The following is a 26,754-nucleotide window of genomic DNA, read 5'->3' as shown; positions in this document are numbered from 1 at the left end:
GCATGACAAACGCAACAGTACACAAATTGGAAGGCCGAAAAAATGCAACTACGAACCCCATGCAGACAAACACGCATATGAGTTTTCCCTCAAGACACACGTGGCCGCACTTATGGGCGCGTCACCACATTGATAAACCCCAAACACAAACACCTGGGCCTCCGCCGCCCGCGAGCTGCCTCCACACACGCGGCCTCGCCTCCTCCTCCAGGCAGGCGGGGACTCGCGCGCGGCCCTGGGCACAATCGCCTTCCCACCCGCATCCCGCTGCGAGAACACAAGCGCGCCGGCCGGTCCCGAGCCAGCCCGCCCGCCGGGGAAGCGGCGGCTCCCGGGGCTGGGGGCAGGGCCCGGGGGGGGGGGGCGGTGCGGGAGAGCCGCGGGGCCGGGCCTCGCCGCCCGGGGAGGGGAAGAGGGGCGGGCGCGGGGCGGCGCCCGGCTCACGTGGGAGGGTGGGAGCAGCTGAAGGTCCGCTCCGGAGCCCGGGCTGTCCTCTCGCGCGCGGCGCTGGCCAGGGCGGCGGCGGCGGCGGCGGCGGCGAAGGAGGAGGAGGAGGAAGGCGGCTGTGGCGGCGGCGGCGGCGGCGGCGGCGGCGGCAGCGGCGAGAGAAGAGGGGAGGACGGGGGCGGCGTCGGACTGGAGCCGAGCGGCGGCGCGAGCTGCCCGGGGCGCTGTCGTGAGCTCGCCCGCCGGGCCTCCACCCTCGAGCTACACCCTGCCGTGCCCAGCTCTGCCCGCGTCCGTGCCCCCGCGGGGAGCGCGCCGGGGCTGCCCCCCGAATGACGGGCGGAAGGTTCGACTTCGACGATGGCGGCACCTACTGCGGCGGCTGGGAGGAGGGCAAGGCGCACGGGCATGGCATCTGCACGGGGCCCAAGGGCCAGGGCGAGTACTCGGGCTCCTGGTCGCACGGCTTCGAGGTGGTCGGAGGCTACACCTGGCCCAGCGGCAACACCTACCAGGGCTACTGGGCGCAGGGCAAGCGGCACGGGCTGGGGGTGGAGACGAAGGGCAAGTGGATGTACCGGGGGGAGTGGTCACATGGCTTCAAGGGGCGCTACGGGGTTCGGCAGAGCCTGTGCACCCCCGCTCGCTACGAGGGTACCTGGAGTAACGGGCTGCAGGACGGGTACGGCGTGGAGACCTACGGGGACGGAGGTGAGCGGCGTCGCTGGCGGCTCGGCTGCTCCGCGAGCTAGTGCGGTGGGCTTTGCCCAGACTGCGGGGAAGCGGGGAGGACGCGAGGCGCACGTGTCCGGAAACCCGCCAAAACACCTGGGGAAGCCTCCCACCCTCTTCCCGCGCCCGCTCTTCCCGGGAGGGTGCAGTGGGACGCGACTGGTGCGCAAGGGTTGGATCTGACCCGGTTCTTGGAGCGGGCGGTGTGTGCACACCCTGGGGAGCAAGGCGTGAATATACCTGGCCGGCGCCGCGCTGCCACCGGGAGGGAGCGCGCCCGGGAGGGTTGGGCTGGAGAGGGGACGCTGTCACTTGAGCCCGTCACATTACGTTCCTGATCCCTCCCTCTCCCGGGCGGGTTTGAAATCACCACTCCCGTGGAGTTAGAGCGAACGCCCTGGGCTTGTGAGGCTGGCGGTCGCTGCGGACCGCTCCTGGGATTGGTTTCACGTGGAGTCGTATTTCGCTTCTGGTCCTCTAGTAGCCTAAAGATAGAAGCCAGAACCCCATTAACTAGGATGTTGGGGAATTGTTCCTTATCTGAGGTGCTTTTGGAAACATCCTAGTTATGGGAGTGGAGAGGCCACCTGATGCAGGTGGGATTCGGAGGATGTGGGGTTTTCTTTCTGTTTTTCATTCGGTTTCTTGAAGTATTGGTTTTCCATCAAAAGAAGGTACTCATTGTTGAGCTGCAGATAGCTGGACAAATTATGAGGAAAACACTTTAGAAATGAACAATGGAGTCTACGTTTTAAAAAATACAATTGAAAGGTATAGTTGCTAAGTTAACAGCTACTTTCCTCCTGAGAATGGCAGTACGAAATCGCCGGTTTGCACTAAGGTGTATGACCGAAATGGTATGCTGGCTGTGAGCAAAATTCACCTTGTTTTAATATTTAAACAATATTTGCAAAAGAAATTTTGTATATAAGAGGGCAGAGTTCCCTTTTTTTTTCCAACCAGGAAACATATTATTGAAACAGGTATCAAAATCTGATGAATTTCCTTTTGTAATAAACTGAGAAGCATGCATGTCTTAAGCTTTGGCAAAATACATTTTCTTATACTAAACATAATCAGTTAGTTGAAGAGGGTTGTAGGAAGCAAGGTCACATTTCAGAATTCTGCAGCTCAGAGTTGGAGGATATTAAAGGGATCCAGTTAGAAGTTTCTCCAGCCCACGGCAACCCCAGTCAGGCCACTGCTTATATAAAAGCTTATACAATTTGTACACTTCACTTACTCAGAACAGTTGGGCCGTGTTTCAAATGCAAAACAGCAGAATGGTAGGATTTGCTAAAAAGGACATCTTTTCATCCTACAGTATAAATGAAGGATATGGTTCTCATGGATTAAAGGGGGGGGGACTTAAATACTTGTATATGGGCTGCATGAGTTTCAAGTTCCACAGTAATTAGGGCCCTTAAATGTTCTGAATGGGCATAGAGTGCCTTAGGTTGACAGCCTTACAAACATGTTAGCTTGTGATTGGATTTTATTGGAGGCCCCGGGTCTACAATATAACTAAATTCCATGCTCGAAAGTTGGAATACAAAACTTATCTTTCAAATGTGTGCATTATTTTATAACCTTTCAAGAAGGCCATGGATAGTTCTTTAACCACAGTATTTGGAAGGCTAAAAATAAATGTCTTCTTTCAAAGTTACTCATTAAACAAAATCTCTTGGGTTAGAGTATTCACTATACCTAGCAATCAATATATATATGTAGCACAGTAAAGGTCCTCTATGTATGTGTTGTGGAAGCTCAAATAAGTGTCTAGGATGAGTGTAGATAATCAGCATCTTGTTTTAAAACTGACTTTTAAAAGAATTTTTTAAAAACCTCAAAATTTGGCATCACTGTAGGACTGTGGTTCTCTTTTTCTACCAAAAACAAATCTAATATGCTACCAATTAGGAAGGGGAGAAGAAACTCTTAAAAATCACTATTGAATTCCTACTCTGTGTTTTTCTTTCGTATGCCAATCAGTTAATTAGAAAGTCCTGAATCATAAAATGGGGGTCTAAATTGAAGTGTATTGCTACAACTTATTTCATACAAAGATTTTGGCCAAAACAGGACATATCACTTCCCCTATTTTTACTTTTTGCCTCTGCACCACAAGTCCATCCCTAGCTACCCTTTCAGACCTAGGGAAAATCTGATTCCATGTATTTTGTGGTGGCATTAAACTAGAGGAAGGAAGCCATAATTCCATTGACAAGTATCACTCGGTTTATTTTATTAGTGATTTGTGTGTGAAGTGTTACTGAAATAGAAAGCCCCTGAATATTAAGAATAAATTAGTACCATGCTCATGAAATCCAAGTCTGGGTGCCCAGAATATTTGGTGCACATTCTGATCCTGCTGTGGTTCCTTTTTTCACCTGTCATGAAGCTATTGAAAATATCTAGGAAGACACATTGTTTTGTTAATTATATGCATACTTGCACATGCACATACCCATTCACAGCATGTAGATTTAAGTTTGGCATAATAAAGTCTAAATTTGACTGGTATTCTTTCTGAACTGGATGCCTTCCACTACAAGCTTATTTAGTGAAAATGGCCATATCTAGAAAATCAGCTCCCAGATACAGAATCATAGAACATAACTTCAAACCCATGAAAATAATTTTTAAGCTTGTGAACTATGCATCTATATTTAAGGGATTGCAAGGAACTAATTAGACCTTTATTTGAGCAGCAGGGAGCAGGTGGAAACCACCTGCTTCATAAAGAACTAGAGGCCCTTTTTTTGCTAGGTTCATTGACTAAACTAAACCTGTTTTAAATTTCAGATGAGCCACTAACACTTTGACTGTAAATTGGTTTCTAGCAATTCTGTGGAGGAATTCTTCCATATACTGTTCCTCAACAGAATAGGACGGGAATATAGCCAATGCCATTGTTCTGCTTCTCAACTGGACAGTTAAGCAACACCCTAAACTTTCTAATTATTGCTGTTGCCTTAAACCACTTAGAGTTTTCAAGCAATACGTCGTTGGAAATTCTAAATACTTTTTGGAGATAGCAGTTTAAGGAAACTAGCTGTTAATTTCCCTTCAGTGTTAGGAATTCCTAAGACAGTATGGTTGTATTTTAAAAGTGTAAATACTTCTTGATATCAAACAGTATGTTGGAAGTTGTTCTAGCAAAATTAACTTGTCATTATGTAGAAGGATACAATTATAGCATTCCTTGCTTATTTAAACAGAGTATTTAAAAATAAGGTAGTTTTAGTGCGTGTAAGTCAGGTTGTATAACTTTCATCTTAGAACTTAAAATTTTATCTATCAGGAAAAGGGAAAGTAAGTTGCAATTTCCTAATAATTCAATTTCCTTCCCTGTTAAAGAAATAATTATTAAGGAAATAATTCAGTTTCCTTCCCTGTTTGGAGATGGCTAATATTCAGTAGAAAGCGTCTTGATCTGAAATGTTCTATTTGACTATCTTATCCTTTGGGGTTTATGCCCACCTCCTCAGAAGTTCTTAGGTGTCAGGTTAAGATGTGAAGACCTACCCAGAATATGACATTCACAGTACCAGACCCACTTCATATTTCATTGTCTCCCTGCTACTGTCTATTTATATACCAAAAATATATCAGAATGAACAGAAAGCGACGGTAGTCTTGAAATTAGTCAAAACTTTTGACTTTGGAGCCATTATGGCTTTAACTTTTAAGTGCAGTAATCAGCCCTTGTTAACACAATGATATAAAACTATAAGCAGCACTTCTCGGTATTTTAAAAATAACTGTATGCCATGCAATAGAAATCTTTTCACGGCAATATAAAATGGCAAGGTAGCTCGGTATGATCAGAAACTGAAAGAAGTCAAGACAGACTGTTATCATGATTGGTGTTCTGTGATATTGTGAGTTAGGAATAATAAAGAAGTAATTACATCTTAAAATTTCTACATAGCTTCTTTTGGGGGATATTTTAATTTAAATTTTTCCTTTAATTAAAAGGAAATGAACTTGATGTAGAAGAGAAAATTCTAAGTTCCCTAATCTTAACATTCAGTTCCTCCTAAGGTTATTTAAAAAGCTGCTCCAGATTAATTTTTAAACGTCTCTGCTAATTTATTTAATAGAAAAACTTACTGAACACAAATGCTTTCGATTAGAGATTATCCTTTTCCTGAGAAGGCATAATATTCATTGAAAAAGTGATCTGGTGTCAACAAGGTTTTAGTGGACACTGTCAAGCGCGCCTTTGCCCTGAGATGAATTCCGTAATGCTAAGTGCGGAAGTTTTCCTCTGGCCTTATCTCAGTTTTCCCAAAGGTAAACAGTGCACGCTTTTTAGCCACCACAGCTGTATACAAAAAGCCTACATACAATTACAGAAAAGGTCTAGGCACAACATCTCAGGGACGGGATTCACAAATGGAATTTTAAAAGCATCCCTAAGAGTTGACTTGGCAATGTGCGGGATTAAACCTTGGGCCGCCGGGCCTGCGCGCAGGGCTCTAGCCGTGCGCGCCCCGCGCTCGCAGGCGCCAGCGCCCCCTCGGCCCCACACTTACGCTGTGCTCTCTTGCGGTCTCTCGAAGGTACCTACCAGGGCCAGTGGGCCGGCGGCATGCGACACGGCTACGGCGTGCGCCAGAGCGTGCCCTACGGCATGGCCACGGTGATCCGCTCGCCGCTGCGCACGTCGCTGGCCTCGCTGCGCAGCGAGCAGAGCAACGGCAGCGTGCTCCACGACGCCGCGGCAGCCGCCGACAGCCCGGCCGGCAGCCGCGGGGGCTTCGTTCTCAACTTCCATGCAGACGCCGAGCTCGCGGGCAAGAAGAAGGGCGGCCTCTTCCGCCGCGGCTCCCTCTTGGGAAGCATGAAACTGCGCAAGTCCGAATCCAAGTCCTCCATCTCCAGCAAGCGCAGCTCGGTCCGCAGCGACGCGGCCATGAGCCGAATCAGCTCCAGCGACGCCAACTCCACCATCAGCTTCGGCGACGTAGATTGTGATTTCTGCCCGGTGGAAGACCACGTGGACGCCACCACCACGGAAACCTACATGGGCGAGTGGAAGAATGACAAGCGCACCGGCTTCGGCATCAGCGAGCGCTCCAACGGCATGAAGTATGAAGGCGAGTGGGCAAATAACAAGAGGCACGGGTATGGCTGCACCGTGTTTCCCGACGGCTCTAAGGAAGAGGGAAAATACAAAAATAATATTCTGGTCCGTGGAATAAGGAAGCAGCTTATACCAATAAGAAATACAAAAACTAGGGAGAAGGTGGACAGAGCGATCGAAGGCGCGCAAAGGGCAGCCGCCATGGCGAGAACCAAAGTGGAAATAGCAAATTCAAGGTATGTACGCACAGGATGGGTGGTTCTGCCCGGGTCCTTCGCAACAGTGGAATATCAAATAATATGTTTGTCAGTCTTTTGGTGACATCACCAAATAGGTTCTACAACTGCCGGAATCAAAGGTGGAAAATGATTAAGCCCAATAGAATGAGTCAGAAACGTACCTGCACTCTTCTGAAAGTTTCCGCCCTCAAAAAATGTCGAAGGCACATTGCGGTTCCCTTCCTCATATAAATTACTTCCCTAATACTGAACGTGATGGAGTTGACTCAGAGCCTGTGTACATTTCCCAGAGTCCAGAAAGTTACTTTTTTTAAGAAAGAAAAGTACCCCTGAAATACTTCCAGAGAGTGCACAGTGCTTTTGTGTGCTGGAAAGAAAATACCATCCACGTGGAAACCCACCTAGTGTAGGTGAGTCCCTTTATTCTAATATTAAAGTTGGAGATGTGTACAACTCCGCCTTAGAAAATTATCCTAATTTATAACATTCAAATTCTGTTTATTGATGCCTTATAGGTGAGATTGGTTTTGAGAAACTCGCCAGGATTCAGATAAGGCAAAAATGTAAAGCTACGTGACAGAATCCAGCAGACATTCTTTGAACAGCAAAGCTTACCTACATGGGAAAGGCAGAGTGACCGAGGCTCGGCAGAATCCCCCCATTCTATGCAAGAAAGACTAGATCACTGGTATATTGAAAGGAAGGGGGTGGGGAGAGCCTGACAAAGACAGATGGGACTGTCAGTGTGCCAAGGTTAAAAGAAAGAGCGGCAGAGGAGGGCTGGAGTGAGTAGGACACAGTGGTGAATAGTAGATTGAGAAGTGAGGTGTATGTGGGCACGCCTCTGAAGTTCTACCCATGATAGCCAGGTTCAGGCATCCAACCAGGGCATGGAGAAACCGACTGGGAATAGAATTTTACTAGGGTTGGATGTCATATGTTAGTCAAAAAAGAAAGTGGGACGGTTATACGTGGAAAATTTTATTCTTAGGCTCATTTGAGCAGGTCCTGACTGGCCCTAGTTTCGTGTGATTTGAGACGTAACGTTTATCGTAGAATATTAAAAACCCTTGTCCTGCTTCAGTACTATCCTCGCATTGAAGTAAACCTCCTTGTGAAACCACGAACTCTTAGCATGTCTTCAGGTTTTTATTCTTACCATTAAATTAATGAGCCCTCCCTTTTCTTTGGTGGAACCATGTGAAAATTCTGATGTTCAAACTTTTAGATGTACAAAAAATGGCGATTTCATATTGTTCAACTTAATACTTCTAGACTTCTGAAATTCTTTTTTTTTTAAATTAATTAATTTATTTATGGCTGTGCTGGGTCTTCGTTTCTGTGCGAGGGCTTTCTCCAGTTGTGGCAAGCAGGGGCCACTCTTCATCGCGGTGCGCGGGCCTCTCTTGTTGCGGAGCACAGGCTCCAGACGCGCAGGCTCAGTAGTTGTGGCTCACGGGCCTAGTTGCTCCGCGGCATGTGGGATCTTCCCAGACCAGGGCTCGAACCTGTGTCCCCTGCATTGGCAGGCAGGTTCCCAACCACTGCGCCACCAGGGAAGCCCTGAAATTCTTTTTTTTTTAAATGCCCCTATTTTATGGCTGCTGTTTACTTCTGAGTGTCTGAAACTCTAATTGGAAAGTGGAGGCGGTCTTGGTTTTTGTATTATTTTTAGATATATATGATATTAAAGTGTTCAAGATTTCCATGTTTATCCCAAACTAACCCAATTTTAAAGTTAATATTGCTCGTTAATTGGCACAAACTTTCAAGAACGGTCTCTCCTATCTGCTGAGCATCTTTTATTGTAGATCATGGTTTTCTCTGATCACCAGGCATTGCATCTACTTGCTTTTTACTTTGTTTGTAGATAGGATACTTGGCACATCTAACCTTGCCAGCTTCCATGGCCCTCTGATAACTTTGAGAGCAAATTGATATACTATTCATTAGGCCCTGGTCTCTAATTTGAAATGTGCTCTTGGATTCTTCTCTTTTGTTTTCACCTAGTGATAATACTAGAGGTAATTCAGTCTTGGCAGGTGGAAGATAAGCCTGTGCGGGACATTCTAGCAAATACCTTTCTTATGCTTGCTTTAATTATTGACTTTTATGATTAAATTGGAGGGACCTACATAACGAAAAGCTGTGATGCAGAGATCTCTGATTTTACCGGTATCGTAAAACTCTTATCCAAGTTCTAGGCACAGTCTCTCTGTCGAAAGTCTTTTGGGGTGGTATTATGTAGTTTGGGAGTAGTGTGTTATAATAGTTTATAATTAACAGACATTTAGCTTAAGAGCTTGTACTTCTAGCTAGTTAACGCCTTCATGAAGATTTCACTTAGCTGTTTACAGAATGTTCAGTTCATTATGCTTAGTGATGTAAGCCAGTCAGAGGACAAATATATTGCATGATTCCGCTTATGGGCGAGATCTGTAATGGTCAAACGCATAGAAACAGTAAAATGGTGGTTGCCAGGGGCTGAAGGGAGGGAGAAATTGGAAGTTGCTGTTCCAAGGTATAAAGCTGCAGTTAAACAAGTTGAATCGTTCTAGAGCTCTCTACAACATGGTGCCTGTAGTTAACGATACTGTAGTGTGTGCTTAACGTTTTAACAGGGTAGATCTCATGTTAAGTGTTCTTACCACAAGGAAAAAAACACTGTTTTGATGACATGATAGGCAAAAAAAATTTTTAACGCCCGATTAACCTTTTATATTTCACTTTCACTGGTTTAGTGTCTTTCCAGATTCCTTGCTTTAATGACTACTTCAGATACAGAGTTTTACAACTTGCTCAGTCCTTCCGGACCCTTCTAGCAGTTGTTATTAATGGTTTTTGCTTTTAAAAATATCAAGAGTTTAAGAAATAAAGACATTCTTCCCCTGCCCCAGTGATGGCAGAATAAGAACTAGAAAGTAAGACTCCTGGCAGCGGCCACTGTTGAAATCACTAGTTCAACATTAGCAACAAAGGGAGATGATCTGTTAATGGTTATTGACCACTTCAGATTGCCTCGCTGATAGTGTTATTATTGTATCACTGTTATTTTTTATGCTACAGAGATCTTTGTTTGTTTCTGAAATCCCAGGGAAATGGATCCGCTTTTTTTTTTTTTTTTGCTATACGCGGGCCTCTCACCGCTGCGGCCTCTCCCGTTGCGGAGCACAGGCTCCGGACGCGCAGGCTCAGCGGCCATGGCTCACGGGCCCAGCCACTCCGCGGCATGTGGGATCTTCCCGGACCGGGGCACGAACCCGCGTCCCCTGCATCGGCAGGCGGACTCTCAACCACTGCACCACCAGGGAAGCCCTGGATCCGCTTTTGTACCATCACCTTATTTTATCTGGAAACAAAGCCTAGCTTTGAGGGAAAATAATTACCTTCTGTGAAAATGGCTCCTCAAGGAAATCAGGAGACATGGAACCAGCCATCTTCGGCCCAAAGATTCAGGAAAACATGGTAGATCTGTGGATCTTTCCTTTACTTCATTGCAGACGGAGTGGTGTATCTCCCCAGTAAACACAGGAGGCTTATTTCTGAAGGCTTATTATGGACCCCTGTTTAATTCTTATAGATCAGGGAATATGAGGATGACAGAGAAGAGGTAGTAGATGGTAGAAATAATGCAGTAGCATCAGTAGTTACTGAAAGTTTCCTAGCTAGTTTGGCTAGCACTCAAAGAGTTAAAACTTTATAAAAATTTTAAAAAAAGAGTTAAAACTTTAAGGGATGCTAATAATCTGCCAACTCCTATAACCTTTCTTTAGGTGTCTGTTCTAATTCCAAAAGTTTATATGATTTTATGTTAGTAAGATTTTTAAAAAATGTTTTGTTCTCCTCTTGTCTTGGCCCAGAGAGTAAAAATCATCACATGGGATTGAGAAAATGTCTCCACCTTGTTTCTTAAGAAATGTGCAAGAGAAAGGGGAGCAACTCTGAACATTTCAAGCTCCTCATTTTCAGAGGCAGAGACCGAGGCTCTGCCCAAGGTCACCACACTGTCCCTGTCATTTCAGTCATTTTTCTCATTTGGTCATTTTTTACTCTGCTAACTCCTGTCTCCAATAATTCCTTAAGACAGATGTTCAAATGACTGTTCCTTGAGAAAAATATTTTAAGGAGGGATTTTAAGGTGAGGCATTTGGTTGAGGCATTTAAGTGACCCTTTGAGAACCACACTTCCATGGAAACGAATAGATAATTTAGGGAGGGGTGTAGACAGAGGAAGAGCTTTGTAGAATCTGGGCCTTAGAAGGAGTAGTTATGCTAAAGGGTGGAAGAGGTGTGTTGAAAAGGATGGGAGAGCTCTGGCCTAAAGCATCTGAGAACCACAGGTATTTGTTTATACTTGCTTCGTTGTTATCAGATTAGAAGAAAGAAAACTAAGAAGGGAGGATAGAGCAGAGTGGGATAGTGACCCTTACTCACTAACTCTGTGGCCAGCCTCACTGCAGCTAGTCGGGTGATGGGCTGGGAATCCCCCAGGACCACTGTGAAGTGTCAGTGGTGGGTCAGGCTGACGAGTGGGGTGGAGCTGTCTGCTCCCAACCTCTCCCCCACCATTAGTGCCACTTCAGGTGGTAACGGCAGCACTAGACAGGGAATGTGCTGTCCCCTGCCCAGCCCTGCTGTGCTTGGGGGATGGAAGCAGCCAGATAGCACGTGGAGCACTTCAGCATCAAGGGGTCTGGTGAGCTTGCTCTGTCCGTTTGCAGAACCAGAGACTGGATTCCCTGTTTGCCAGTTTTGGACTTACATATTAAAGTGACAGGGTTTTTTTTTTTAACCCTACAGGAAAAATATATTTCCCATACTTCTCTTTTAAAAAGGTACATTACAATTTCATGCCACTCTCCCCCTTTCCTCCATGCCCAGAATGACTCAGCCACTACAGCTTTCCTTCAGGGGAGTCTTTGCTCATCCCTCCCTCTGGCTGGTACCCAGGCCCGGCTCCCCTGGCCAGCCCCTCGGGCTGCTCCCCACTCTGGTTTAGACATAGAGCCTCTTCTTCGCAGAGGGTTTCCCCACCCCTGCCCCTCCCACCCCACCCCCTCAGTCCAAATCCCCCCGTTGGTCTAAATCGTCATTGGATTTCAGTATGTTTGTGTAATATCTCTTTCTCCAGCTTAGATTGGAGAGCCAGGCCCCAAAGGCAGCTGGGCTCACTTTTGTATTACCAGCAGCTAGTTGAGATCGGGGCACTTTTATAAGAGCTCTAGTAAATATTTGATGAATGAGTGAATCACATCCTCACTACTTTGGGTACGTACACTGCCAGTGTTTCTAATTCCATTTTGCCAGACATTTTTAAACCGCAGTTCTCAGACAGGAAACCTAGCTCTCACAGTTCATCACCCCGTAACCGGGCAGTAGTCAAGGAAGTGCAGAAAATGCAAAAGTATGTGTTACAGGTGCCCTTTTCCCTAATTAGGTCAACATCATTAAAGTGACAGAACTAAAGCATAGCCAGGGAATAACAGCTTCTAATTAAGCCAAAATGTTAATTCCATTCGTCATGAGCTGGTCCAGTGATACCTGTGAGTGTCCGATAAGAAATTTCCAGGAAGTCATCTTTTACTAACTACAATAACATTGGCCTATCCTACTTAGTTGACATCACCAAAATTTGTGATAAGGCAGAACATAAGAGCTTATTGTCTTTTTAAAAATCTGTTTGCTGAATATTCAGCTGTCTATTTCCTTTTGAAAGGTTTTCTTGTCCAGCCATTTTTTTGGGGTCATTTTTCTTTAGCTCAAATAATAACATTCAGTGGAACAGTCCCTCACAAGATTACTTGACTACATTCACACCTATTAAAGCCCAAAGTCAGCCATGAGCCAGTGCACTTTACGGATCCAAATTAAACGTATTAGCACCAATTTTAGGTAAAGCTCGATCTGCCGAGTTATTGTAAAGGGCAGGGAAGTTGAGGTCCTTAAATTCTGTTGGATAAAAGGTTTCTCTTTCTCTTTTGAAAATCGATACTATTATAGTTTATATTTTATCTTTATTTCTTTTCTGTAATATTAGAGGCTGTATCACATCTTTAAAAACAATTTTAGGTTACCTTTTCCATGAATGTTTTTGTTTCTTCTACTGGGGCTCTGGTTAATTTTCAACTATTAGCGTAAGTGATTTTTCATAGGAAGGCGGACTCCTTGTAATGCCTCATAAGTCACTTTAATGAAGAGACTGTTAAGTAAGTAAAGAAATTTGAGGGGCACATCACCTAAAATGTGGGAATTTATGGCTGAGAAGAGCATCAGTTATTTTTTTTCAGTTGTGTCTCCCGTGTTCTGCCATATCTGCCTTTGCTGCCTGTCGCCCTTTTCCACCTGCTCTCACCAGCCTGTGAGCAGATTCCAGAGGCTTGGTTAGAGCACTCAGGCCTTGAGGTGCGGAAAAGCTTCTGTGTGTGGGGGCTGACGTTCGCCTTTTTCTTCACAGGAGGGTTGTTATAAGGGTTGAAGGAAAGCGTGAGTGTCATGGGACTTTAACCTGTAAATCCCTACATCTAGTTAATGTTTTAGAAAACGTGTCGATCCTACAAGTACCATTCCCCAAAGTGAAGGTTGATAGAAGACCAAGAAGCCAGCCTGAGATGGAGGTAAAGATGGAAGCAGGAAGGGAAGGAAGGCTTGGGAAGCGGAAATAGGGCTAAGCCAAAGGAACGGAGTTGAGTCCACCAGGCTTGACCGCCTGTGTGCAGACGTGCGTGTCCAGACTCACCCCTTTCCCAGCCGCAGTCGGTGTGGAGTCAGTATATTGTCAACAGGCAATTACATTTTTTAAGACTGAAGAGAAAATGAGTAAGGAAATGGCCCCGTGTGTTTCTGTCAAGCTAGGCTGGGGTCCTGATCCTGAAGACAGTGGAGGATAACAAAGACTTCATATTGTTTGGATAGATTAGTGCCGGTCGCCATTACCCTCTACGGGTGTTGTGGTTTCTGTATTGCACATCAAAGTTTGAAGTACGTGTTTGTCGTTTTTACCAAAGATTGCCCATTTCCCATGGGAGCAAGTGAGGCACCCGCTCTTATTTCCTCACCTTCTTCTCCAGGCTGTTGAGAGAAAGACATGCTTCTTCCTATCCCGGGGCCCAGGACTTCTTAAGGGGCCGAGCAGTCACTGAGAATTCTGTGGGTGTGTGGAGAGAACAGCTGAAACCACAAAGATAACCTAGGCGTCAGCCCTGTCCTGCCCCTAAGCAGGGGGCAGAGCTTGGCTATAATGCTCATCCAGAGGCTGAACTGGGAAGACGGAGAAAGCCCTTGCTCTGCTCTTCCTTCTCCTTCAGCTCTGATGTTATATCACCTGGTGGCTTAACAGGTCATTAACACATGAAATGGGAACACATTGTATCACGAGCACCTTATAAAACATTCTTAGGCCATCTCGTTTCTAAATATATTTCTTTAAAAAAATTCTTCAGCCAGCCCTCCCAGGGCCAGGCCCATTCAGAAACCCTGAGGCATTGAGGTGAGCCTGAGTTTTAGTGATTAACAGGTAGGTCCAAGCAATACAGATTTAATGAAACTCAGTCTTGGGCCACCATGATATGGGAGAACCACACAGTTATCCAGGCTCTAGGGCCATTAGAAGCATTCCTTTTTAAACCCTGAACCGTGTAGGCGTGGCTCTCCGCTTGGAACAGGGAGGGTGAGGAGAAGATGCCGTATGTGGTAGGAGTGGCACGAGTGGCACGTGATGTCATAGTCAATTCTTCAGAGACGTGCTTGGTGGAAACCGGCTGTGAAGACTGGAGGGAAAAAAAACAGTCCAGGGCGATGATAACCTAGGCTTGGGGGACCCACGTTGGCCCGGTTTTAACTGCAGAAATCTGAGTTCGCTCCAGACAGTCCAAATTTCGGCAGATTCCATCCCATTTAGCTGTGAAATATGACACCGTCCTGATGTAGTCAATGTGGGGCATTAAGGCAGCAGCTACTTTTCACTACAGCTTCGATGAAGTGGAAACCACCCTGCTAAAACTGTTTTCCGGAAAGGCGGAGGTGTGATTGGGTTCAGGCCCCATCCCGCGTGCTCCATAGGAACGCTGGCTTTGCCCTGGAGAAGCTCTGCTTTGGGGCCAGTGGCAGGGTTCTGTGCGCATGCTAACCTAGCGGGGAGGCGCCTGCGAGCAGCAGCTGTCAGGCACCCTGCTCACAACTTTCCATCATGGATTAAGCTGACTCTACCAATCTCACTTTACTCAAGACACCAAACTGGACGCTTGCAAGACTAGTGCCTTGCAAATCTTTGAGATGCTTTTCTTATTATAGATGAAATATGAACATTGTGTTTAGGAACAGGATCCAACAAATGCCAAAGGTATTTATGTAAGTCACTCAGCCTTAGTCCAATGGCCTCTTGGGAGTACAACCAAATCAGCTTTTAATCATTTTGCCCTTCTGTTTCAGTGGGTGTTTCACATGTATTTGTATAATATGCTCAATTCAGAATAAGCTGCTTTATCAGAAATTTAATTAATGTGTAAGGAATCAAGATTGCCTCGAAAATAGTACAGCTCTTTGAAGTCAAATCTTCTTAGGATTTCCCTGTGCGCCCAAAGAAACTTATTCAAGCCAAGTACAATACAATTAATTTTTAATTCACTTTCTAGTATTTTAAAAATGATCTGTTGTGCCAGAGATTAACAAATCATTTTGTTATATTTTTTCGTTAGCGTCTAAAAACTTTTAAATGAGGTAAATTTTTTGCTAAATTTTACAGCATCAAATCAATCAAATTTTGAGCTCAGTTGCTTGGTCCAAGTGTCCCTCTCAGTTTCATTTTTTTTTTTTTTTTTTTTTACATTGGTGAGGGAGCTTTTTGGAATTAGGATTTCAAGATTTCATACGTATACTTCCATCTATTGGGGAAAAGTCTGAGATTCATAGGGGGAGCCTCTTAGTCAAAACTTGTTGAGAAGTTAAAGTTTAGGGTTCAAGAGCGAGGATGGTGGGGTGTCAGGTGATGGGGCTCCACCCACCCTCCACCAGCCCTAGTCACTTGTTCACACCCCCTCCGGCTCATCGAAGTGATTTCAGAATCAGTTGAGCTATGGACTGACAGGCTCCCTTGCAAAGATGCAAATGCCCTGACAGTGCGGTACCTTTAGCCCTTATCTGTCGTCTGTTAACAAGTTAGTTAACAGTCTGGCCTGGATTCCCGGAAAAGACAGCCCATTTTATAAGGTTTGCTTCTTATCTCAGTGAAATATTAATTCCAGTCACTCACCGATTACATACTATGTAAATGTAAAATTATGATTAGGACCTAGTCCTTTCTGTCATAGCATCTGGTTGGTACAGATTGAAAAAGCAGTTACCTGTTGGATGATGATAGGCACCTTGCTGTGAGTTTAGGTAGCACACAGGAGGAGCTTAATCACAGGCCGGGGCTGGAGGCGAGATTCCGCAAGTGGTAGCAAGCTGGGAACCAAAGGATGGGTGGATGTTTTCCAGAAGAAGGTGGAGGATGGTGCAGAGGACAGTGGCACTCGTGTATTTGGGAGGCTGTAAAATGTTTGGTATGGCTGGAAAAGAGGGCGCTAGGTGGCGGTTGTTGAGAGATGAAGTGGAGAAGTAAGCAGGGGGCTCACGGACCTGCAAGGAATTCAGGAGTTATCCCGAAGACAGGGGAGACCTGTTGATAGTTTCAGGCAGCAGAATTACATGATCAAGTATTAGAAAGATCACACTGTTTGCAGGTGGTATAGAGATTGGCAAGTGGAAGGGGGCAGGCAGTAAAACTGGAGACAGGTTAAGTAGTAATCGGCTGACCAGTAATCTAGGTAAGAGCCCATGGGGTGAGCTAAGCAGTGGCAGTGGAGGTGGGGAAGAAGTGAATGTATGGGCGAGAGCCTCCCAGGCAGACTCAGTAGGATTAGTTGATGGTGTGGTGAACCAGAAGAGTCAGTGACTCGGGTTTCTGGCCTGGACAGCTAGAAGGATGCTGGTCCTGTTTATTGAAACAAGGGACCAGGGAGGAAGTTACAGGTTTAAAGAGGAAGATGAGTTTGGATTTTTGTTTGTTTGTTTTGTTTTTTTGCGGTACGCGGGCCTCTCACTGTTGTGGCCTCTCCTGCTTGCGGAGTGCAGGCTCAGCGGCCATGGTTCACCGGCCCAGCCACTCCGCGGCATGTGGGATCTTCCCGGAGCAGGGCACGAACCCGTGTCCCCTGCATCGGCAGGCGGACTCTCAACCACTGCGCCACCAGGGGAGCCCGGATTTTTGACTTCTTAAATTTTGAGATGCCCAAAAGACAAAAGGGGCCGTGGGCCTGGAACTCAGAAAGATGTGTACTGTATGTAAAGAGCTCAGACAGTAACCCTGAGGAACAGTGGCATTGAGGAGCCCTGCCACGAAAGAGGAATTCCTGTACATGATACTAGACACAGCTGTTTTTTAAGAGTTACCAATAAAGCAGTTCTCTCGTCAAGTGCTTGGGAATCTGTTGCCTTATGACAATGCAATTCAGGTATCAGAACGTCCCTTCTTGAATTTGTGAAATTGTGCTTTCTAAGATTGGTGCTCAAGGGACCTACCCAGCGAGCAAGATAGATCTGTTGGCCTGTTTCTTTCTTGGCAACGCACGCGAACAAAATATCACTATCAGAAATTATTATGCTAAAGAAACATCATTTGGCAAACGTTCGGCAAACGTTTATTTAGTGCCAGCTCTGTCCAAACATGGCACTAGGCCCTAGAAATACAGAGATGAATAAGAAACAAAACGTGTTGGTAAGACCAGATAGGCTGGCGGGTTCCTATGCAGCAGGACAGGAGTTGGGAGCGAGGCAGGGCTGCAGGCTGGAGGGGCCCACCTGGAAGCACGTAACCCAGCCTGGGTGGTTTGTTGCAGACCACTTCCCATGCTCTTTGCACAGGCAGCTCCCTCTGCCTGGAATGGCCCTCCCTGCCAGGCCCCTTTCCTTTGCCTAACCCGTTAGTCTCTTGTGACCACTCTCAAGATGCACAGCGGGCCCGGACTAAATTAAGAAAACTTAATAAAATGTCTCTTCAGATACGTAATGTCACCCCTAACAATAGGAATGTAAAGTAACGGAAGAAGGTAAAGTACAGAAGAATTTTATAATGGGGAAGGGAAGATAACTGTGCTTTCTTTAAAAAATATTAACCTGTTAAAATACTTAAATTATTTTCATTTAAATCACATTTTTTAATTTAAATTAAGATTTCTGCATAGAGTCTGTAAGATGATTTTTGACGGTAGCAGGAATCTCACTAGCAGCCTTTGGATAGAGAAACGCCAAAGGAAGCTGTTTAGCAGGTAGTGAATTTTTTGGCAGTGTTTCCAGATATGGAAGCAGTGTAGACACTCTAAACGGTTCCCCCGTGTATAGCATGCATCAGTGCAAGCGCCCTTCCCCTTTTGCTCTGAGGAGAGCAATTGGGGCACTGCCTTTTAGCCACGTGCAGACAGACATGTCTTGAGTGGTTACCTGGTGCCTGGACCTGTGCTGTGAGCTTGTCATCTGTCATTTCACCTAATCCCCATGGCAACTCTGTGAGTAGGTAGGAAACTGAGGTATAGAAAGGTCACAAAACAAGTAAATGACCTATCAAGGGAGGATCCCAGACAGCATAACCATTGGAGCCCAAGGCTTTAACCTCCACAGGATTTTGAGAATTGGGGTAGGATTTTTTTTTTTTCTTTGACCGGTATCCTGTCTCGGTTCCTAAAGGAAGATCTGTCTGGAAGCAGAATTATTTAGTCATATACTTCATTTGCCACTGTTTCCTTTAACAGACATTATTCATTCAACAGCCACAAACCTTGTGCAGGAGACAAACATAAACCGATACTGTCCATATAGTATCGTAAATGCTGAGGTAAAGCTGTGAGCGTGCCTAGAGGAAGAGGAACACCAAATGCGCGTGGGGCTTACGGGAGTGGGGCTGAGCCTGTGCTGTGGAGATTAGGCAGCAAGCAGACGGTGGCAAGCATGCTCCAGACCAAAGGAACATCCTGGGAGGCCAGAGTGGAGGGAACGTGCATGGGCTGAGTTCCTGCAAGCAGCGGGACTGGAGGGCAGCACTCCCCAGGCGTGCCCCATCCACCCCGAGGGCAGATCCCGGGCGGCCTGCTGAAAATTTCCTGGTCCTCCACCTGGGGCTGAGGCCCGGAGGTCTGCATTTCGCAAACTTCCCAGGTTACTCTCAGGCGCGCTGAAGTTTGCTGCATTGAGATACGATGGGAAACGAGGTGGTGAAGGTTTGGGAGCTGGGTTTTCCACTGCTGGCCTTGGGGAGTCTTTGAAGGAATTTGATCAGGAAACTATCTGCCTTTGGGATGGATTTAAATGGGGCCAAGACTGGAGGCCTGGTCTGTGGAGATGACAGAGACCCAGTCGAAGGCTGGGGTGGTAGAGAAGCAAGGGATAAAACGAGCAGAAATTGATGGATTGGAAGTGGTGGGTAAGGTAAGGAGCAGAGGCAGATCTAGGACATTGTGTGTCTGATACTCTAATGCCCCTAAATCAGGTTAGCAAAACGTTTCGTTCATTCCCAGAATATGGGTGATTTATTTCTGACATATTGAACAAGTAATCGTTCCAGGTCTCTTTTTCTTACCGATGCAATGGGAGGGAGGAAGTGGGAAAAACTGGACCAGGCAGTCACAGAAAGCCCCGGTCTGGGTCTCTGCCATCCTGTGAATTCACCTCCTTTGCCTGTTTTTGAACCTTGACTTCACGTAGCTCTACCAACGATGCCTCGTACAGAAACTACTCCGTGAGTAAATCACTCAGTGAAACACCACTGACGTTTTACTCTTCCAACTCTAGACTTGTCTGCAATCAGAAGATGGTGGGCTGAAAGGGGAAATGACCTACCGTGTAAACTGTTAGAAGCAGGCTTGTAGCGAGGAACATCGAACCAAAATCAAAACGGTTTTGAATGACCCCTGACATACCAGTCAGTGTTGATCAAGTCAGAGGCATTGTTAGATGCTCACACACTTAGACCTGCACTAGCCCTGAAGGGGGAGAGGAAGCGTGAGCCTGACCCCGTGCCCCTCTGCCCACGGACACACAAGCTTTGAGCCGGTGGGAGGTAACTTGTACTCATAGAAGTGGTTAAATAATAGCACAGAGTAATACATTCAGTCAACTGTTAGCCCTCTGCCCCCGTTCCATACAAGTTTCGAAGAAGATTAAAATGTCTAAATGGTCAGTCTTATAGGTATTAAAAAGAAATAAATTGTTCATAAAACAGGTCCAAAGACTTTTTACTTGGCCACATATCGTAGTAATATTTTGGGTTTTGGTTTTTTTTTTTTTTAAATGTTAGTGGATAAACTTGACAGTGAAAGCTCTTTTCAAAATTATGCTATTCTTCTTCTCACTAAATCAGAATAACTTTCCACTCGTTGTTGGAATGATTCAAATGTGCTACTAAAGTGAGCAGTCAATAATTCCATAAATGAAAACAAGGGGAAGAAGAGCTTATTGAAAGGTTTTCCCCTTTTTTTTGCTTTGGAGTCTTCAGTAATGCATTAACGGTGCGGCGTTAAAGTTCAGTCACCAAACTTCATTGTTTAAAAGTTTTCTTTAAATTACGGTTGCTATATTTGTCATCGTTACAGGGCCTCCACTTGTTCGGCGCCCAGTAATAAGACCTTAAAGATATTTCCAGGGAAGTAGAAGGCATAAGCCAACAAAAGAAAGAAAACAAAACAAGTCCCAACCATCCCTCCCATAAATGGTGTCTGCGTGAACATGTATGTATAGCGATACTGGCCCTAAAGAAATGCCCAGTAATGAGAAAAGGGAGGAGAATTAGAGGGCGTGAATAAAGAGGGGTTCTTGGTATAACGGGCGTGTCTGATGCCAGGTGGAGTTGGTCTGGAGTGATTTCATAAGGAATTTGAGTCTTCGGCAACATTTTAAAGGGAAGCAAAGGCATGATTTGTCACAGAGGCAAACGGAGATTTTGCTAGGTGGGGGGAAGAATAGCATATCTGATGACTCACAGCCTGAAGAGAGAAAAACCGCTTAAAGGCAGTGAATATCGCCAGTGCTCATTATCTGTGGACAATATTGTCCTTGTGGCTTGCTGGAGTAGATCTTTCTTTTAGTTTCATAGCCTTGTTAATCATCTGATGTTCCGTGTTGATGTTCCCTAATGACTCCCATTGCTAGTAAAACCTGAAAACAAGGCTCTTTCATGGGCAAGCGCTTCCCTCTCACCCTCATCCTACCGCCAGGAACAATGACCCCGAAAGCTGGTAAATCTGGGGAGGGCAGTCGTGGAGCTGCTCTGAAATCCCTGAAAATTAATGCTGTTGGTTTGTAGAAAAGAAGAAAAATACTAGGAAAGTAGGAGGCTGGAGACGCTGGACAGACCCCCTGCTGTCAGATTCAGACTCCGGAGCTCCATCCCCTTTTGAGGAATCTTACAAATGTGTGTACAAAAATGTACTCAAACCCCTTCTGGATTTTGCACCACCCACTGGCGTGTGTAATCTAAGCTTCACAATGTTGTGCTTTGCAGTGGTGTAGAGCACAGCTGAGTCATGTCGGGAGAGGAGGACAATTAGATAAGGGGTGCTGACTAGTAAAGGATCCTAAAAGCACTAATCAGGTGTTACGCAACACACAAGTGGAAGCTGTTTCAGAGTTCTGAGGAAATGAGTGACATGAGCAAAACAACATGTGAGGAGAATGATTTTAGCTGCCCTGTGCACAAGGTGGATTTCAAGCAGCAGAAGTTAGGACAGCACCGTCAGGACATGAATAAGTCAATCCAGGCATAAAGGACTGGATTCTTGAACTATAAAGGGGAACTCATCTCGTGTACAGGTAGTTGTGTACAAGGGAGTTCAGGCTCTGAGGGTCTGAGCATAGGTAGCTAAGAGCACAAGCAGACCGTGAATGATGATGGAGACGCTTTGGGGAGGAGCTTTCAGTTTATGGCCCCTCAAGGAGGAAGAAAAGCAGAGAGATGAGATTCCTGTAAGAATGGTACTTTGAAGCCTTGTGCATTTAAGAGCTTCCAAAGGAAATGAAAACATCAAAGAAAGATATGCATTGTCAATTATAATAAGGAGTTGTTAGGAAAATGAGTAGAGAGGGCTGGGGTAGAGAAATTGATAAAGGAGAGTTAGAGATAGTGGCCTGTATGTGGAAAGAAGCAGGGAATTATTTTATACTAAGGTAAGATAAACTAAGACAAGATGCTGAACAAGGTTTGGTTGTGGTTATAGCTAACATCTCTATTTGCATAATTCCACTGTCTGAAATCAAATTAGCAAATCCGTTTTTTTTTTTTACTCTATTAAGAGACAAGCCATCACCCTATCTAGTTGATTAGCCATACTCTAGTCATAGCTTTCATTAACTCTTCATGCTGCCTAGTGTCTTCAACTAAGTCCACATAAGAGAATGAAATTAACATCCATGACTTTCTTCGCCTAAGATGCTTAGAAAAGGTACCTTTCATTTTTCCCCTATTTAAAACATGATTTTTGTCAACAGGTTTACTGGGAAAACTACATTTAGTACAAAATACTCAAATGGAAAAATCAGTAGGTTTATACCTTTATAAACCCAATGAAGTAAACCAAGGATTCAAACAAAAATTCTTTTAAACAATGTACTAATGGCTAATTAACATACATGTTTCAGGTATTTTTCCTGATTAAAGTGATAGTCATATTCAGAAGTGTTTCTAAAACTATATTAAAATGTGACCTGCATTACAGAAAAAATGTGTACAAAATGCAGGGAATAAGGACATGACTTGCATGAAGATAACATGCCTTACTAGTTAAAGAGTGTGAAAACTCTGTAGTGGCTTATTTCAGGCCCCAAACCGTATCATCCACTGTGTACCTCTAGAAGGACATTAGTAGACATTTTCCCTACATGGAGTAGGTAGGACAGTGAGTGAGTTAGGAGTCCCAGGAAGAACACTTGGGTTCAGCTTAGGATCAAAACCAATGGGGGTGCTAGGGGTCTATTCTGTGCTTATGATGTTCCGTGATACCATCTACGTCTTTTCTTTCTCTGCCCTCCCCACTCTAACTCATTGCAGGTTTGTTCTGTTTGATCTCCTCTCTGACTTGTAATAGAAAATCCACCTGGTCTCCAAGGGCTACCATGTCCAGGAGCCCAGTCCAGGCTTCGTGCAAATCCTTAGCCAGCTTCTGCTGGCTAAGGGCCTTCTTAGCAGGATCTGACCAACCACCTGAGAAAACACCACTCCTGCTGGAAAACGGGCAGGTGTGGGAGTGCTTGATCAGGTGCAGGGGTCTCTGTCGAGCAGTCTGATTTTTCCATTAAGAAGAAGCTGGGGGCTTCCCTGGTGGCGCAGTGGTTGAGAGTCCGCCCGCTGATGCAGGGGACACAGGTTCGTGCCCCGGTCCGGGAGGATCCCACATGCCACGGAGCGGCTGGGCCCATGAGCCATGGCCGCTGAGCCTGCACGTCGGAGCCTGTGCTCCTCAACGGGAGAGGCCACAACAGTGAGAGGCCCGCGTACCGCAAAAAAAAAAAAAAAAAGAAAAAGCTGGTTACTGCTTCTAGTCTGTCAAGGTTTTTCTTGCCTTTAAAACAGGAAAATATGAAAAGAAAAAATATTTTTAACTGCATGATGACTGCTTCTTAAGTGAATCAAAATGTAAAGCTGTTTATATCATTAACTCTTCACGTGTAAGTTGCTCTTTCAACACCATGGATTACGTTGAATCATGCTTTATAATTTTTGTCTCTATGAGGACTGTGAATTAGCCAGAGATGTAAAAGTTTAAGCTTTCAAGTCATGGAGATTAAGAAGGGATATCTTTGCAGAAAAAAAAATGAAGTTTTTAGGCAAATTGGTATATTTACAGGTCCTGCACTAAATAGGTGTAAGGACCTTTAGGAACTGAAGAGAGTCTGTGCAGAACTAGATTCTCTCATGACATTTTCAGGGTTTTTTTCTCCTAGTTTTTCTTTTCCTCCTTTCGCCCATCCATTCCATCTCTGATTAGTATGAAATTCTGCTCACTTAAATTCTAAATAAGCTTTAGAAGTCTGAATTAATAAACACTGAACTCATGAGCTCTAAAGCCATACAGAATTACTGAAAGTTTTTCCTAATAATTCAGCACAAATGAAATGAATGAAATGTTTACTTATACTGCACACCTGGAAAGAAAATGATCATCATGAGTAGGTCTTTTTTAGACTTCAGAGGCCTCTTTGATGCTCATTAATATATACTGTATAGCCAATAAGAACAATTCAGTTTTTATACCTTGCATGGAACCAAGCACAGGTGTCAGTCAAGATGATGTTGGCGCTCTAAATACTTGGTTTTGATTGATTTGTCGTCTTTAGGTTGGTATTCCTCCTTAGAGATTTAGAATCCACAGTACAAGGCTAAAATCTAATCAGGTTTCTGACAGCTCCTGTATCAGCTCAGTACTACATATATGTATCTTTAAAATCTCTGTACTGAGATTACTGCATAAAAATTGTTCAGTTTAATAGAACTGATCATTCATTCCTAAAAGGTCTTTATGGTTCATGAGGCTGATTTCCTAGGGCTCAGCTACATAAACTGATACAGCCAATAGTTGTTGAATACTTCGACGTGGAGTGTTGTGAAAAGACAGCCCTTGCCCTCAGAGAGCTCATATACTAGGGCAGGAGGTTGAGGAGAAAACCAGCAAGTATTACCTGGTGCGATATAGCAAAGGACAGTATGCGTAAGAGCCCAACAGAGGGTCTTTAAACAGCCGGGGGAACCACAAGGGACTTCGACGGACAGCTCTTGAGAAGACAAGTTGGCTTTTCCAGGAAGAGAAAGGGGAAGAAGGGCTTTCCAAGCAGAGGGAACCACAAGGGCGAAAGCGTGGAGGCTGAAGAGCTCTCTTTTGTTTCTTCCCTGCAAAAAACCTCTATTGTCATTTATATCCACGTGGTTCCAGGGCACAGAGAGGCCGTCTAAACTGTTAGTGGCTAAGAACAGACACTGCAGCCCCAGTCTGGATTCAGGTCCTGGAGCTGCCAATGATGTGTCCTAAGCAAGTGGTTCGAGCTGTCCAGGCCTCATGCCACTTCAGCTGCACGTCGGGAATGTGATAGCTCCTCAGGAGATTGTCATGAGGGTTAAACAAGGTAATCAATTGAAGTGGAAAGTGGATGATAACTTTCTCATGTTAGAGTCAATTTTTTTTAATTAATTAATTTATTTTGGCTGCGTCGGGTCTTCGTTGCTGCACGCGGGCTTTCTCTAGTTGCGGCGAGCAGGGGCTACTCTTCGTTGCGGTGCGCGGGCTTCTCATTGCGGTGGCTTCTCTTGTTGCGGAGCATGGGCTCTAGGCGCGAGGTCTTCAGTAGTTGTGGCACGCGGGCCCAGTAGTTGTGGCACGTGGGCTCAGTAGTTGTGGTGCGCGGGCTCAGTAGTTGTGGCACACGGGCTTAGTTGCTCCACGGCATGTGGAATCTTCCCAGACCAGGGCTCGAACCTGCGTCCCCTGCATTGGCAGGTGGATTTTTAACCACTGCACCACCAGGGAAGTGCCTAGAGTCAATTTTGTAATCATTTCCACCCTCTCCCGAATGTATGCTCTGTGTAGAGCAAGGGAGGAAGGTTGGTGCCCTGGGAGAAATCAAAATGAGAACGATAGGGGCCCATCCTCCCGGAAATTTATAACCAAGTGACAGAGAGATGGGCATGTAAGCAACTAGCAAGGCGGCTGGAAATTAAATAAGAGCTACGTGGAGGTTGAGGCAATGTGTGGGAGCATCACCAGGTAGGAGGTTTGTTCCAAGGAAGAGGAGGAATTCTTGGGAAAAGGGAGGTTGGTGTAGAGTCTTTGCCTGCTGTTCACTTAGGCTTACTTGGGCTCGGTGGTGTGCAAATCAGGGCAGGTCCACCCAGGCCCGCTCCTGGCCCTGTTTCATTCCCTGTGGCCGACTTCACCTTGGCTCTTCTCCTGTCTACCTGGACGGCGTTCAGATGCTTCCCTTAGAACTGAAGCTGGAGAGGTGAGTAAGGCAGGCTTCTGTGATCGGCCTGAGAGAGGTACAGAAAGAGCCAGTGCTGAGGACTTTCTCTCCAGTGCTAAGAGGTCATCTCACGGGTGAGGCCCTGGGCTCTGGAGCCCGTCCCCAGATTCCCCTTCCAGCCATTCGGCTGCACCTGTTTCGTTGCTGTTGGTTCCAGTGGCTCCACCAACTCCCACAGTCAGAGAAGCTCCCTCAGATCGGCAGGTTGCCGTCCCCATCCCTCCCCCAGGACAGACCAGAGTGAGGCCTGCATTGTGCCTGGGAAGCCTGATTTGAAAAAGCAGAGAGGCGAGCGCAACCCCTGCCTGCAGTGGGGGACCACCCTTCTGTGCTCTGCAAGAGAGTCCCCGTGTCTCCCAGGGGCTGCCAGCCGCTGCTGGGGGGGCGGGCGTCTACTGCCACACCCCACCGCCCACTGTCTTCCAACGGTTGGGTCCCAGCTATCCTATTTCTGGCAGAAATATGTCGGGGATGATCGTGTGTGCCTGGCTCTGAACCATAGTTTGAGCTCTGAGAAAATGCCATCCCCTCTTTTTGGTCAGTCTGGTCCTGGGAAGAGAGGCTCGTAGGTCAACTCTTAATTATCATTGTCGGAAGATGGAGGAAGAGGTGAATGTGATCTGGCTGTGTCGCAGAGAACTTCAGACAGGAGAAAGGGGGAAGCAGTTCACATAAATCTTTGACATGACAGCCTGATTTTTGCCCAGAGAAGTTTAGGGAATTCTTTTGAAATCTTTCTGTAACATGGTATAGCAGTGAAGAGCCCAGAGCAACTACAAGTTTGGCTTTGTCACTTTTCAGCTGAGTGGCCTCAAGCGAACAATTTCACCTCTCCAAGCCTTAGTTTCCTCATCTGTGAAGTGGGTGTGATGATTAATGATGCCTCCTCATGGGGTTGGAGTGAGTACTCCCATGAGTTGTTATGTATTAAGCGTTTGGAACAGTGTCTGGCACCAGCAAGTGCTATGCAGGTGTGGGCTCTTATCATGGGGCGCAGAGAGAGGTTTTTAGTAAAGTTGTTCTCTTGCTGCCTCGTTGGGCATATCCAATGAGGATATGATGCCTTTTGAGGCACTATCCAGGGCTTTGAAGAAGTTCAAGTATTATAGATGCGTTCAGTTACTGGGTGAGTAGGAGTGCGTTGGCAGTCATAGGTCTCTGAGAAGGAGGGCTGTGGAGATTCTCACTCAATTCTAGAATAGGACGAATGAT

The 26,754-nt window shown here is 45.7% G+C and overlaps 1 protein-coding gene across 1 annotated transcript in view; it reads left to right on the top strand.

Annotated features, from left to right (window-relative positions):
* Window positions 1–779: 779 nt before the first annotated feature.
* JPH1 (junctophilin 1) overlaps window positions 780–26,754 on the top strand; it is a gene marked incomplete at its 5' end in the record, with an annotated part of 76,971 nt that continues 50,996 nt past the window's right edge. The window contains 2 exons of the mRNA XM_082859007.1: window positions 780–1,158; window positions 5,748–6,507. Coding sequence (XP_082715133.1) covers window positions 780–1,158; window positions 5,748–6,507 — 1,139 coding nt within the window. The remainder of the gene's footprint in view (window positions 1,159–5,747; window positions 6,508–26,754) is intronic.

Source organism: Leucopleurus acutus (assembly GCF_964270905.1).
Source record: "Leucopleurus acutus genome assembly, chromosome: 17".
NCBI lineage: Eukaryota > Metazoa > Chordata > Mammalia > Artiodactyla > Delphinidae > Leucopleurus > Leucopleurus acutus.
This window is presented reverse-complemented; position numbering and strand designations above follow the sequence as displayed.